General features: G+C 36.6%; 1 protein-coding gene across 2 annotated transcripts in view; it reads left to right on the forward strand.

The window, feature by feature from the left end:
* LOC106867254 (E3 ubiquitin-protein ligase Rnf220) overlaps positions 1-13,859 on the forward strand; it is a 152,793-nt gene that overhangs the window by 129,207 nt on the left and 9,727 nt on the right. For both annotated transcript variants that reach the window (XM_052970102.1, XM_052970101.1), the window contains 5 exons: positions 5,774-5,816; positions 7,337-7,452; positions 7,909-8,038; positions 8,834-8,930; positions 10,919-11,005. In XM_052970102.1, the coding sequence (XP_052826062.1) occupies positions 5,774-5,816; positions 7,337-7,452; positions 7,909-8,038; positions 8,834-8,930; positions 10,919-11,005 (473 nt within the window). The remainder of the gene's footprint in view (positions 1-5,773; positions 5,817-7,336; positions 7,453-7,908; positions 8,039-8,833; positions 8,931-10,918; positions 11,006-13,859) is intronic.

Below are 13,859 nucleotides of genomic sequence, written 5' to 3' on the forward strand. Positions count from 1 at the left end.
ATATATATATATATATATATATATATATATATATATATATACATATATATATATATATATACATAGATAAATAGATAGATATACACCTCCACTTTGCCAACTATGTTGTATATATATCTACCAGTCAGATGCCTGTTTGGTTCACTAGTGTTAGTAATTTGTGAATTTGTCACTTGTTAGCTCACTATCACAGCCATCGTGGTATTCTATCAGATCTTCATCATTCTCATTCCAACTTCAACAGCAAATTCTTCATTTCCTCGCAGTCATTGTTCACCACAATAGTAATCATTCATGTTGATTTGATTGTATTTTAATTAATCTAGAATGATAAATATTGAACTTTAATTTGCTTCTTCTTCTTCTTGTTAGCAATTGTGGCTATGATAGTAATACTAAAGGTGTTGGTGGTGGTGGTGGTGGTGGCAGCATTAAAAGATGTATTGATGTAACTTGTTGTGTCAACACTGATTGAACAATCTCATGATCAAAGCATTTTGGCCATGACCATCCTGACTTTCTAAAGCTCTTTAGGACTATATTATTGAGTGTGTCCTTTCTTTATTTAAAATTTGAGGGAAATTTGGCTATTCTTTCTAGCAGGTGTGGCTTTTAGTTGCTTTCAGTCATTAGACTGCGGTCATGCTGAAGCACCACCTTGAAGAATTTTAGTTGAATCAATCAACTCCTATTCTTATTATCTTTTTTGAAAAGCCTGGTACCTATTCTATCAGTCTTTTTTGCTGAACCACTAAGTTATAGGGACATAAACACACCAGCATAGGTTGTCAAGTGGTAGGAGGTGGACAAACATATATACCAAGAACGCATGCACACACACACACATATGATGGGCTTGCGCTTCTTTCAGTTTCCAGCTGCCAAATCCACTTGGAAAGCTTTGGTCGACCCAAGACTATAGTAGAAGACACTTGCCCACGGTGCCATGCAGTGGGGCTGAACCCAGAAGCATGTGGTTGGGAAGCAACCTTCTTACTGCACTGCTACACCTGCGCCTGGTGGTAGTAATAAAGATTCAGTTGTTTTAACCCAATCATAGTACTGATAAAGGTGTTGTTAGCAGTATTGGTACTAAAGATCTTACAATTGTTGAAAGTTGTCTCACATTCATAGGTAACATCTTGTGTTCCTCTTGTTTTATCCCTTCAAATGCCAGCTAGAAAAATCTATAACTTAATCTGTCAAAATCAAAGGAATTGGAATTTGTTATGCAGCTGGTCTAGCTCAGAAGTGAGATATCTTATGGTTACACTATTCAAATCATATTGTGAGAATCACTTTATTAAGGGTGATGTTCTGTTATGTTGTAATTTTCTCTTTAAAAAAAACTTAGTTGTCCAGTTTTGTCATCACTACTTTAGTTTTGGTGTATATACAGTATATATAGATTACTTAAGAAGTATTGAATATGTGTGGGTGTACTTACATACGCTCTCTAATATGTGTGTGTGTGTGGACCTACATTAGAGTAAACAAACCAGAGAAAAGTTGCTTGGCATATTTAATGGAATTAATTTATTTGAAGCTGGGCAATTCTCTCAAAGCTACTCATTGTCTTGACACATGCAAACTTTTATTACCCAAAGGTTTGCATATGAAAAGAAAATCTAGAGAGCAGTGAAGTGAATCATCAGCTTCAAATGAATATAAATATACATATATATATATATCTGTGTGTGTGTGTTCATACATACAGACAGACAGACATATATAACGTTCTCAAGAGGCCTGGGTATTAAATTATTTGGCTTAGTTATTGAGTCATTGCTGCAGTCGACTGACAGCTCTGTGATAACAAGACTAATAATTGTGAGCAATCAAATTGAAATAGTTTATAGTGAAAGAACATTTCTATTCATGAGTTAGTGATTTTGGATATTCCTCTTGAATTTGGACATAAAGCTTGGCTTCACCATTTGTTAATGTTTCCTTGTCACAGAATTTTTTTTCCTTTTCACAGTTTTGTATCCATTTCAAATGCTTTTTTCTTTTTTCTCCTTTATGTGGAGTTACTGCTATGTTTCCTAGCTGAAGGTCCTTATCACTAACCACTCAAACAACAATGGAACTTTTAGCAGATAGAGCTAGGAGATTTTTCTATCTTGCCCAAGGGAAGACATAGTTAGTAAAGCAGTAATGTTTGAATGTCTGAGCATTTCGTCTGTAATTCAGCACTAACATAGACATTAGCCTCTCACAGATTATTGTTGTTAAGGAGTCTCTAGGGCCCAGATATCTGAATTTTTTTTTTTTTTTTTTTTTTTTTTTTTTTTTTTCATTTTCTTGATGATCAGTAGATGGTTCTTTATTTAATTAGAGTAACAATGTTTTGCCAAAGACTAAGGCATCTAGTTTATCTTGCCTTATTGTATGAAGACATATAGTCCATCTTACATCAGACTATATAGACATCTAGTCTGTTTTTGCCTCAGTGTATATGGGCATCTGGGCTATCTTGCTATAGAATAAGTACCAGATAGAATAAGTACCAGGCTTACAAAGAATAAATCCTTGGATCAATTTATTTGACTCTAGTCAAATGACTGAAACAAGTAAAAGAGATATTTAACCAATTGACTAACAACAATGAATGTTAGTCAGTCAGTTAAATTGAACCAGTGCATGTGTTGTTATTGGCATAATGATCCTCCCAAGACAACATGAGGATATATTCTTTTACTAATTTGTCATTTGACTGCAGCCATGCTGGAGCTCTGCCTTGAAGGGTTTTAGTTGAACAGATCGATCTCAGGACTTAATTTCTTTTAAGCTTTGTACTTATTCCATCAGTCTCTTTTGCCAAACCACTAAGTTATGGGGACATAACCATGCACACACACACACACACACACACACACACACACACACACATATGACAAGCTTCTTTCAGTTTCTGTCTGCCAGATCCACTCATAAAGTCATAAGGCTTTCGTCAGCCCAAGGCTATAGTAGAAGACACTTGCCCATGGTGGGACTGAACCTGGAGCTATGTGGTTGGAAAGCAAGCTTCTTACCACACAGCCACACCTATATAAAAGTTAATAACCTTGTATTCTCAATCTCCAGTTGTCAATTTTGACATGCTTGAGTGAAGGAAGTAGTTCATGGGTGGGCAGCCAATACATAAGCATATATGTATTTAGACGACCTCTGAGAAAATATCAGGCAAATTTCTCTCAAATTACACCCTACCATATCAAATAAAATGGCAGTGTGGTCATAGCTGGAATGATTAAAGATCTACTCTATCAGGAAAACCAAATGCTTAAACAACAACTTGGTTTTTAAATTTGCTTGTTGCCTCATTCCTGGTAATAACATTTTCACTTCTCTATAGTTTGCAACTTCTTTCTTCTCCACCTTTTTTTTGATAATATTAAATTCCTTCATGTTAAAGATATTGCCTAGAGAAAGAAAAATGACGGCTACAAGTTTTGATTTCCTTATGTTTTTATCACATTTTATGTTCCAATAGAAAATGGAATTTATCCTTTTTTAATTGTCAAGTTTGTATGGAGTAATACAGCTCTTGCTCCCTCCACCCCCTTCTCATTCTCTTTCCAAAGGATCTTGTATAACCCTCGCCTCTTCCTTAAACAAAGTGAAATAAAATATAATTGCATGTCTAAAATAAAATTTTACTAAATAAAACACAATTTCTTTTCTTTCTGTATTTTGTTTTTAATGTTAGAATTCCGTGGAATTAAGCAATTAACAAATATATGTGTGTGTGTGCATGTAATATAAATTCCGTTAAGGTTTAGAGCTTCTAGAAAATTCTGGATATTTTTATTTTCTATTCAAACACATTTATTTTTAAAAGTGTCACACATCATAAACTGTTATGTCTGTGTGTGTTTTGGGGCTTCTGGAATTTGAACTCGCAACAGGGTTCAAGCAATGACTATTAATTTTTGCACATGAGTTTAAAGGTGAAAATTTCCTTGAAAAGTGATACGACCTGTTAATTTTTTTTTTTTTTCTTCTTCTTTTATCATGCATTGTTCAACGATAATTGCAAAACAGTAATTCTGGATAGATTTTTGGAAATGAAAATTTCTTCATTATTACCTCATAAAGTTGTGTATAGCATAGAATTATTAGTAATTTGATTTTTATAAATTTCAGACTTTTTCATTTTTAGGGGTGGGGTGGGGTGGTGACCTTAGTTCTTCCAATTTATTATAAAGGATTACTACATGGCAACTTGGAGAAGTGCCTTCTCCTATAACCTTGTGAGTGGAATTGATTGATTGAAACTGAAAAAAAATCTATTGTAGCTGGGGCTGACAAGAAAACACCCTATCCGAAATTCATGTATCCATTAGCCAAATAGGTGGCATTCTAAACCAACCATGGTATTTTTACACCTTTTTGTTCCAGCAAGAATACTTCCCCATGACAAACTGCAATGAAAAGCCATTTTGCAGGTTCAAATATATCTCAAACATATTTGAACTGGTATCATGTTTATTTTCTTCTCCATCACTGCTTGGCACATCTACTCATGAGTGTCTGTATGTGTGAAGCCGCATATGGCTCAGTGGTTAGATCATCGGACTCACAATCATGAAGTACTGAGTTCAGTTCCTGGATTGGGCTGTGTATCCTGTTCTTGAGCAAGATGCTTTATTTTATGTTTCTCTTGATCACTCAGCCATTGAAATGAGTTGTGATATCACTGGTGCCAAGCTGAATCAGCCTTTGCCTTTCCCTTGATTAATGTCAGTGATGGAGAGAGGGAAGGCTGGTATGCATGGGTGACTGCTGGTCTTCCATAAACAACCTTGCTCAGACTTGTGCCTCAGAGGGTAACTTTCTAGGTGCAATCCCATGGGCATTCATGACTGAAGGAGGCTATATATGTGTGTATTTGTGTGTATCCTTGTTTTGACATGGTTGTAAACAAGCATTACTTTCATACAAGTGATGTTGTTTGTTTCCAGTCTTCTGTAAAAAAACATCTGGCCATGGGAAAATATTACCTTGCATGGAAACAAATGAAGGTTTATGACAGGGCTATAAAAAATCTGCCTCAACAAATGTCATCTGACCCTTGCAAGCATGGAAAAGTGGCCATAGTATAATGATGAAGATGATTTCTCTGTTTGTTTATTGTTGGTGTTTTGTCCCAAGGTCACATTTAATCTAGCGAGACTTATTTATAAAGAAAGACATTATTTTCACTGACTCTAAGATAGAAGGTTTAGTGTGATGTGTATATATTATGGCTAAGCATGTACACTACATATATTTGTGTATATTGCCAAAGAGTGTGTGTGTAGGTGCATGCATGGCTATGAGTTTAAGAGTTAGCTTCCTAACCATGTGTAGTTCTGGGCTTGGTCCCATTGTGCAGCACTTATATTATGGCCCTTGAACCAACCAAAATCTTATGAGTGGATTCAATACAGAAACTGAAGGAAACTCATCGTGTGTATGTGTGTGTGCTCATTTACATTTGCACTTCTTCAAAAAGCCCAGAGTGGGTAATGTTGTTTCCCATGTCACCAAATTAGCCACTGGCTTTGTCTTCAGAGATGTGTAAATTAGGAGATCCTTTACTTCAAAAAACAGGTAAGAGCATCTAGCTGTAAAAGCAATGCCTAGATAATATATTCACCTAACCCATATTAACATGGCAAAATAGATGTAAAAACAAATGAACAAATATATATGTATATATATAAAGCATTTTTAGAAATTCGAGTTTGCATTGTTTTACTGATTTCTTTTTCTTTCTCTTAACCAGACCTACCAAAGGATCAAGTGTAACAGGCAGTCGAGACTAAGCTGTAAGTTTTTATGTTTTTTCACTTCAGTATCTATTCCTCTCTTCCATTTTATCAAAAACGTTGACTTTTCTGTAGGTATACATACAAAGGAACTCCTTGACATAAGTGATAAAAATCTTTGAGAACCAAGTCTGGTGGTAGAGAATTGTCACCTTGCTTGAAAACTGTTGACAGTTGATGATGGGAAGGGCATCCCAATGTTGAAAATCCACCTTAACAAAATCTGTCCAATCCATTTGAGTATAGAACAGTGAACATTAAAATAATAGCTATGATGAGGATTATGTAATTCTAAAAGAAAATTGAAAATTTGATCAGTTTACATAGCCTGTTTCCATTTTGGCCTCTGATAGTCATCTGTCATGGACAGCAGACAGATGTACTGTACTCTGGATGCAACAAACTGTTGCATGACTAGAATGGGCAGTGAAATCCCATATGTGACTTATGCAACTGAATAAGTGCATAACTCATCAGAAGTGGGGCCTGTGTTTAACCTCTGTGTCATTGATCTACTCGAGTAACACTGGCTTGGGCTTATGTAACAGCAAAAATATTATTATTCAGGTGGTGAGCTGGCAGAATCGTTAGCATGCCAGGCAAAATGCTTAGCAGCATTTAGTTTGTCTACATGTTCTGAGTTCAAATGCCGCCAAGGTTGACTTTGCCTTTCATCCTAAGTACCAGTTGAGCACTTGGATCAATGTAATCGACTTACACCCTCCCCCAAAATTGCTGGCCTTGTGCCAAAATGTGAAGTCATCATCATTATTATTATTATTATTATTGTTGCTGCTGCCACATTTAAAGTACACTTTGTAAGGTGGTTGGCATAAAGAAGGGCATCCAGCCATAGAAACCATGATAAAAGGGACAAATGAGCAGCTCTTGTCAAACCAATCAACCCATGCCAGCAAGGAAAACAGACATTAAACAATGATTAATTGTAGGAGTGAGTTGATGGTTCTTGCATTTGAGTTGCAAATCATTATCATTGTAAGATGAATGGTAGAAAACTTTGCAGTACATAGTCAGGTACCTTTACAGAAGGGGCTTGACTTTTGTCCTTTTTACTATCAATAAAATTAGTTCATTGAATTAACTAATTCCCTTTCTTAAATTTGTGTCCCTGTGCAAGTGCTACAAACCATCATCACCATCCCATGTACTTAATAGTAGTTTTGTCTCTCTGCTTTGCAAATTCAAATCCCTCAAAATACTCGAAAGCTACTATTGACCTAAAGTGACAGCAACATATCACAGATATTTTGTCAGTCCCTTCATCCAAGAAAGTGAAAAAGCATGACTGACCTTGAAGCATTTTGAACTGGAAAAAAATCTTTTTCCTTGACAGAGATGAACTCAAGCACATGAATATAGAATCTGTTTTATCAGACAATTTTAATCTTTTACAATGGATACCTTTCTCAAAACTAATATATAATGTAAAGTAAATAACAATGTACCTTTCTTTATTCCATTTTCATTTGTTGTGTCTTTTCCTCTGTTATTTCAAATAGCTCGGAGTAGGAACAAGAAGAAAAGACCAGAGGAAGCAGTTTGTCCTATTTGTAATGAAAAATTATCTGGAACAGCTCAGGAACTTAATGAACATGCAGAATTGTGCTTGAAGAAGGTAAAATATCACCAAGATATTTAGTATTATTTACACTTCATGTGTATATATGTATATATTTATGTTTGAGTATGGTAAAAAGACATGATATACTCAAAACACTGAGTTTATCAAGTCATTCAAACTTGATGATTTATTCTTTTGCTACACCTGATTTCTTGACTGTGTTTATTATTCGTTCAGGTGACAAAGAGATGAATCATTCATCTTTTTTTGCACCTGAATGGAAGCACAAAAATGAGAAATTAGTTAGGAGTGGCCAAGGAGTTCATCATCAACTTCAAACATATAAATGTACAACTGATCTTTGGGGTTACAAACATTATAACCCGTAATGACTGGTCTTAGTTCTCAAATCACACAAACTGTGGAATTACTATGAAAAAGTATCTTAAATTATATTATATTCTAATTTCTTTTCTTTTTTTTTTTTCTTGTTTGTTTTGTCTTTGCCAGAAGGAACAGATTACCGAAGATGACCATGTTGACGTGGAAGGAGATGATAGTGGGGAACAGTATGAAGAATATACATGGGCAGGACAGACAAGGATACGAGCAACAACTATGCTTCAAGGGGGTTTTGCAGGTAAAAACTATTTTTTTATTTGTAAAAAGTCAAATTACATATTAGTGTATCAGAGAGTAACATGCAAATTTAGTCCCAGCAGAATTTTTAACCCACAATCACTCGATCTGGTAGAAATAGCCACCAAATTCCCTTCATGTTGCACTTCACTGTCTTAAAAAGAAGGCATAATGCATTGGATGATTCATTCCTAGATATACTGTAGTTGAAAACTAGGCAGGATTGTCATAATTGGAGCATCTTCAACTAACAACAGAATTCTAATTCCAGTACCTTTCCTCCAACAGGTTGAGTGTGCAGGGGAGATAACTTCATGATTGGTTTCACTGTGTATTTTAAACACTTATTCAATATTTGATTTATTGTAAAACATCTCCATGTTAATTTCTTAATATATTTCTTGACTGTAAGCATGTTACTTTATTTTAGAAATATTGTCTGATATACCAGTCTTATTTTATGTATTTATTTCTAAGACTGAATGATTGTGCTTGTAAAGTTAAGGTGCTGAAGTGCATGTGGCTAATTAAATTGCAAGTAAGTCCCGTCTCTCACGACATGGTTATATGATCAGTTATAGATAAGGTACCCAGCTGTACATACATTTTCTTCTACAGTTTCTATATAAAAATCTATAGTCACTGGTATGAAAATATAGAGTTCAAAACCGTGCGCACATATACAAATTTACACTTATGTCTGAAAAGTGAACATACAAACTGTTGATTTTGCTTGTTTTGTTTTTTGTGTGATTAATTTCGTGCTAAACTTTGACCTCTTTTTCTTTCTCTTCAGGTTCAGGCTTCCAACTGTCAAGCAGTCGTTTATCTGTGGATGATGACATTGATTTGAATGTTGATGGTGATGACTCAGAGCAATATGGCAAGCCTCAGTATCCTTCACTGTTATAGAATTACTATGCTACAATGCCTCTACTATTATATATATTGCGAGAGATGTGTTTTCTTTATTAATGTTTTTATATTGTTTCTTCATATATGGGATATATTTGCTTATGACTTCATGGTATACATTTGTATGGGAGTTAAAATTACTATTTGTGCTTCTTCTATTCTTATAAGAGGGGAAAAGTATAGTAGAGCTCTGTAGATGTTCATGCTGTTGTATAGTTGAAATTATAGAGTTAGGCTAAGTAAAGACCTAACCAGACACTTGTCTATAGACTCTATACTTTGAGAAATACAATACAGCAGGGACTTCGATTCATGCAGTATTATATATCATAATTTCATGTCTTTTGTAGAAGAGCCTCATACAATATTATAAAACCTTGTACTATACTGTATAAACTACAGCCCTATATAGTTGTTGTTGTTGGAACTCTGTCACTTACGACGTCGAGGGTTCCAGTTGATCCAATCAACGGAACAGCCTGCTCGTGAAATTAACGTGCAAGTGGCTGAGCACTCCACAGACACGTGTACCTTTAACGTAGTTCTCGGGGATATTCAGTGTGACACAGTGTGACAAGGCTGGCCCTTTGAAATACAGGCACAACAGAAACAGGAAGAAGAAAGAGTGAGAGAAAGTTGTGGTGAAAGAGTACAGCAGGGTTCGCCACCATCCCCTGCCGGGGCCTGGTGGAGCTTTAGGTGTTTTCGCTCAATAAACACTCACAACGCTTGGTCTGGGAATCGAAACTGCGATCCTATGACCGCGAGTCCGCTGCCCTAACCACTGGGCCATTGCACCTCCACAGCTCTATATAGTATTCAGTACACAAATCTCATATAATGCACTCATACGCCCCGATAAATTTTATATTACATTGTAGAATAGTATGGTAGTGTACTATAGCATACTAAAGGTTATTCTACAGTAGTAGAACCTACCAGACTTTCCTGTACACTCTTGTATAATACTGTATGAGGTTGTAAAAGTTGGGCCTTAGTCTAGTACTATAACAGCTGAAATATCTGTACATTATTTTGATAATTGTAGATAATAATGGTGATGTTGACAATCAGGCAGATAATAATAGTTTCTAAATATAGATACAAAACTAGAAATTTTGAGGGTATAGGATAAGTCATTACCATCAACCTAGGAGTGATGAGAGACAAAGTTGACTTTAGCAGAATTTGAACTCAGAACATAAAGAGCTGAAAGAAATACATCAAAGCAATTTTTATGACACTCTAAAGAATCTGCCCATACACCTCCCTAAATAATTATTTTTAATATAGGCACAATGCCAGGATTTGGGGTGTATAGGCTAGTCAGATAAATTTTTTTGAACCCAGGAAGGATGTAAAACAAGGAATTTAAATCTGTAGGATATAAATTCTGAACATAGAGAGTTGGAAGATATGCCACAGGGCAATTTATGAAATACTTCAACAATTCTGCCAATCCTCCACCCATTATCATTATTCCCAATAATTGACTGGTATTTACTTTATTGCTTCAGCTGACCTTGGCAGAATTTGAACTACTAGTTAAAGGGATGTGATTAAATACTGCTAGGCATTTTTCCTAGCTCTTTGTTGATTCTGTGATATAATATTTCAAATATTTTTAGGAAAATGGAATACATGTGATTGTTATATTTAGGATTCTTTTTAGCGGTTCGGCAAAAGAGACCGATAGAATAAGTACTAGGCTTCCAAAGAATAAGTCCTAGGGTCGATCTGCTCGACTAAAACGGCGGTGCTCCAGCATGGCCACAGTCAAATGACTGAAACAAGTAAAAGAGTATTAGAAATTCATTCACTAGACCCACAAAACCAGGCCTATAATCTTATCTCTTTGAGCTTAACCTTTAGTTCATGGTACTTGCCATAATAATAACATAATTTTGGGGTTAAGGTGTAAAATAAAGTGTTGTTTGAAGATATTTTTCTTTAACCATTGCTGTAGATACAGTGAAGTAGACATCATTCCTTGTTCTGCAGATGAACCTGAAGAAGATAGAGAAAGACAAGCACTTCGGGGTGCCATGCTCGGGTATGTGATATTTACATTCAGTGTTACTAAAATATGCAACGTATATATTCAATATTGCCAGGGGTATTTGATATATACATTCAGGCTTAGCTGTGTGGTTAAGGGGTTCGTTTCACAAGCACGTGGTTTCAGGTTCAGTCCCACTGTGTGATAACTTGGGCAAGTATCTTCTGTTATAGTCTTTGGCTGACCAAAACCTTTTTGTAATTGTAATGCACATTAATTGCAAATAGTGCTGCCGAACTGGTTCCTGTGCAGGTGGCACGTAAAATACACCATTTTGAGCGTGGCCATTGCCAGTACCGCCTGACTGGCTTTTGTGCCGGTGGCACGTAAAAGCACCCACTACACTCTCGGAGTGGTTGGCGTTAGGAAGGGCATCCAGCTGTAGAAATTCTGCCAAATCAGATTGGAGCCTTGTGTAGCCATCTGGTTTCACCAGTCCTCAGTCAAATCGTCCAACCCATGCTAGCATGGAAAGCAGACGTTAAACGACGATGATGATGATGATGATGATGAAACTTCATTGTAATACAAGCATTGTTGTTTGTTTGCAGTTTTCTCTGCAAACATGTCTAAGCAAGGCGAAAATATTACCTTGCTTGGAAACAGGTATGGGTTGATGACAAGAAGGCCATCCAGCCATAAAAAATATCTACCTCAATGGATCTCATCTAAACTCGTGCAGGCATGGAAAAGAAGACATTGAAATAACTGTTGCTATGAGTATGTGATATTTACATTCAGAGAGTTATCATGTGTATGTAACATTTTTAGTGTTGCATTGCTAGGAGAATGTAATGTTATAGTTAGGATCCTAACAATGTTGACTTGGTACAACTAAAAGCAGATAAAAAGTTAACAGCTCATATCCTTGTCGCCAGCACTATGTTTGCACCAAGGTCAAAATGCTTAACTTCCCTACCAATATCCCAGATTCAACAGACTACTACAGCTAATCTCTGGATTATTTGAGCATTTTGTACTTGTCATTACCTTCTTTACTAAGCCAAGCTGACATTTTATCCATTCTTAGTGTCACAAAAGGCAAGAGTTATATCACAGTTCTGTGATGTTATGCACAGTAGGAGCATACCAATTCTGGCTGTCCAAACCACCAGTATTATCAAGAAATCATAGTCACAACTTCAAATTGATAGAGTTCTGTCTTTATATTTAAATCCACTGGCAATGTTTTGCTTATCACAGAATAACAAAATTCTTTGTAACTGTAGTGACGTCATTTGGCGCCAAGGTACAGTCGCCATTACTGCGTTTTCATCTACGCATGCGCAGGGAATAGTTCCGGAAGGAACACTGGAAGAGTCCCATGCGCATGCGTGGAATTCAACATCTAAACTTCCCGCTCAATTCAAAAGCAGGTGTACACCTAATGGTGTATAACCACTTTCCTATATAACCATGTAGTTCCAAGTTGGATCACACTGCACAGCACACTGGGAAAGTGTTTTATACTGCAAACTTGGGTTGACCAATGCCCTCTGAGTGAAATTTGGTATTGGCCATTAGAAACTAAAGAAATTCATCTTATGTGCATTGTATATGTACAGCCATGGTTGCATGATTAAGATGTTTGATTTACAATCCAGATTTGGTTCTACTATGCAGTACTTTGAATAAGTGTCTTCTTCTTTAGCTTCTTTCTCCACCCACTCCACCAACTCTGTAAAGTAGTCAGAAACTACAGAAGTCGTATCCACCCAGTTTCTCACCCCCCCATCTCTCCTTTTCTGCTGCCTCCCCATCCACAATACTTTCGTAACATTCACACTCTGCTCGTCTTCTTATTACTTCTGTTGTACCCTCCAATATCTGCTTTTCATAATTCTCCCTCTGCCTCCGCAACACACCAACACTGCCCTCCACCCACCCACCCCCCGACTTACCTCCTTACACCTCCCTTTACTGCAATGACCCCTCTCAGGTTTCCTTTTCACTATAGTTTATTGCTTCCTTCCAATTGTTGCGTTTCCCTTGCACTTTCTTTCCATACTCATCCCTTATGTTGGAAAACCCTAGAGCTACCATTTTTTGCACAACCCACCTTATCATCTTTTCCATTCTGTCTCTCCTTCCCTTTTTCTCAATTCTGTTACTAATCCCTTCTCTTTCCCTCATTCTTTACCATATTCCTCATCCCCCTTCTTACCATACCTCTTGTGCCTAGGATCATCAGTCACTTTCTTTTCAGTTGTCATTCACTTACAGAAGCCACTTTAGGGCTGGTGCTGCATGAGTATCCTCAGTACGCTCTGTAAAGTGGGTTCATGTTAAAAAGGGCATCCAATTGTAGAAAGTAGACATTGGTACTTGATGCAATTCTCTAACTCATCAGAGCCTGTCAAACTGTCCGACACATGCAGGCATGGATGCCAGAAGTTAAATGATGATGATGCTGATGCATGAATATTCATTAGGCACTGGTTACGTTGAACTTCTTCATTGACCAGTCGATCTGTATATTCAGAAAATCCTGGAAAATGCATCTCTCATATGGAAAATAGAGAAGAATTGGTAACAGGATGAGCATCCTGTTTTAAGATCTTGCCTTAAATAACTCCATCTCTAAACCCATGCTTACATGGAAACATGGATATTAAACAAATGAACATGTGGGTGTGTAAATGTATATTGGCAAAAAATATGAAGAACATAGGCGCAGGAGTGGATGTGTGGTAAGTAGCTCGCTTACCAACCACATGGTTCCAGGTTCAGTCCCACTGTGTGGCACCTTGGGCAAGTGTCTTCTACTATAGCCTCGAGCCAACCAAAGTCTTGTGAGTGGATTTGGTAGACGGAAACTGAAAGAAGCCTGTCATATATATACATATAT

The sequence above is a fragment of the Octopus bimaculoides genome, chromosome 8 (genome assembly GCF_001194135.2).
Source record: "Octopus bimaculoides isolate UCB-OBI-ISO-001 chromosome 8, ASM119413v2, whole genome shotgun sequence".
In the NCBI taxonomy this organism is placed as follows: domain Eukaryota; kingdom Metazoa; phylum Mollusca; class Cephalopoda; order Octopoda; family Octopodidae; genus Octopus; species Octopus bimaculoides.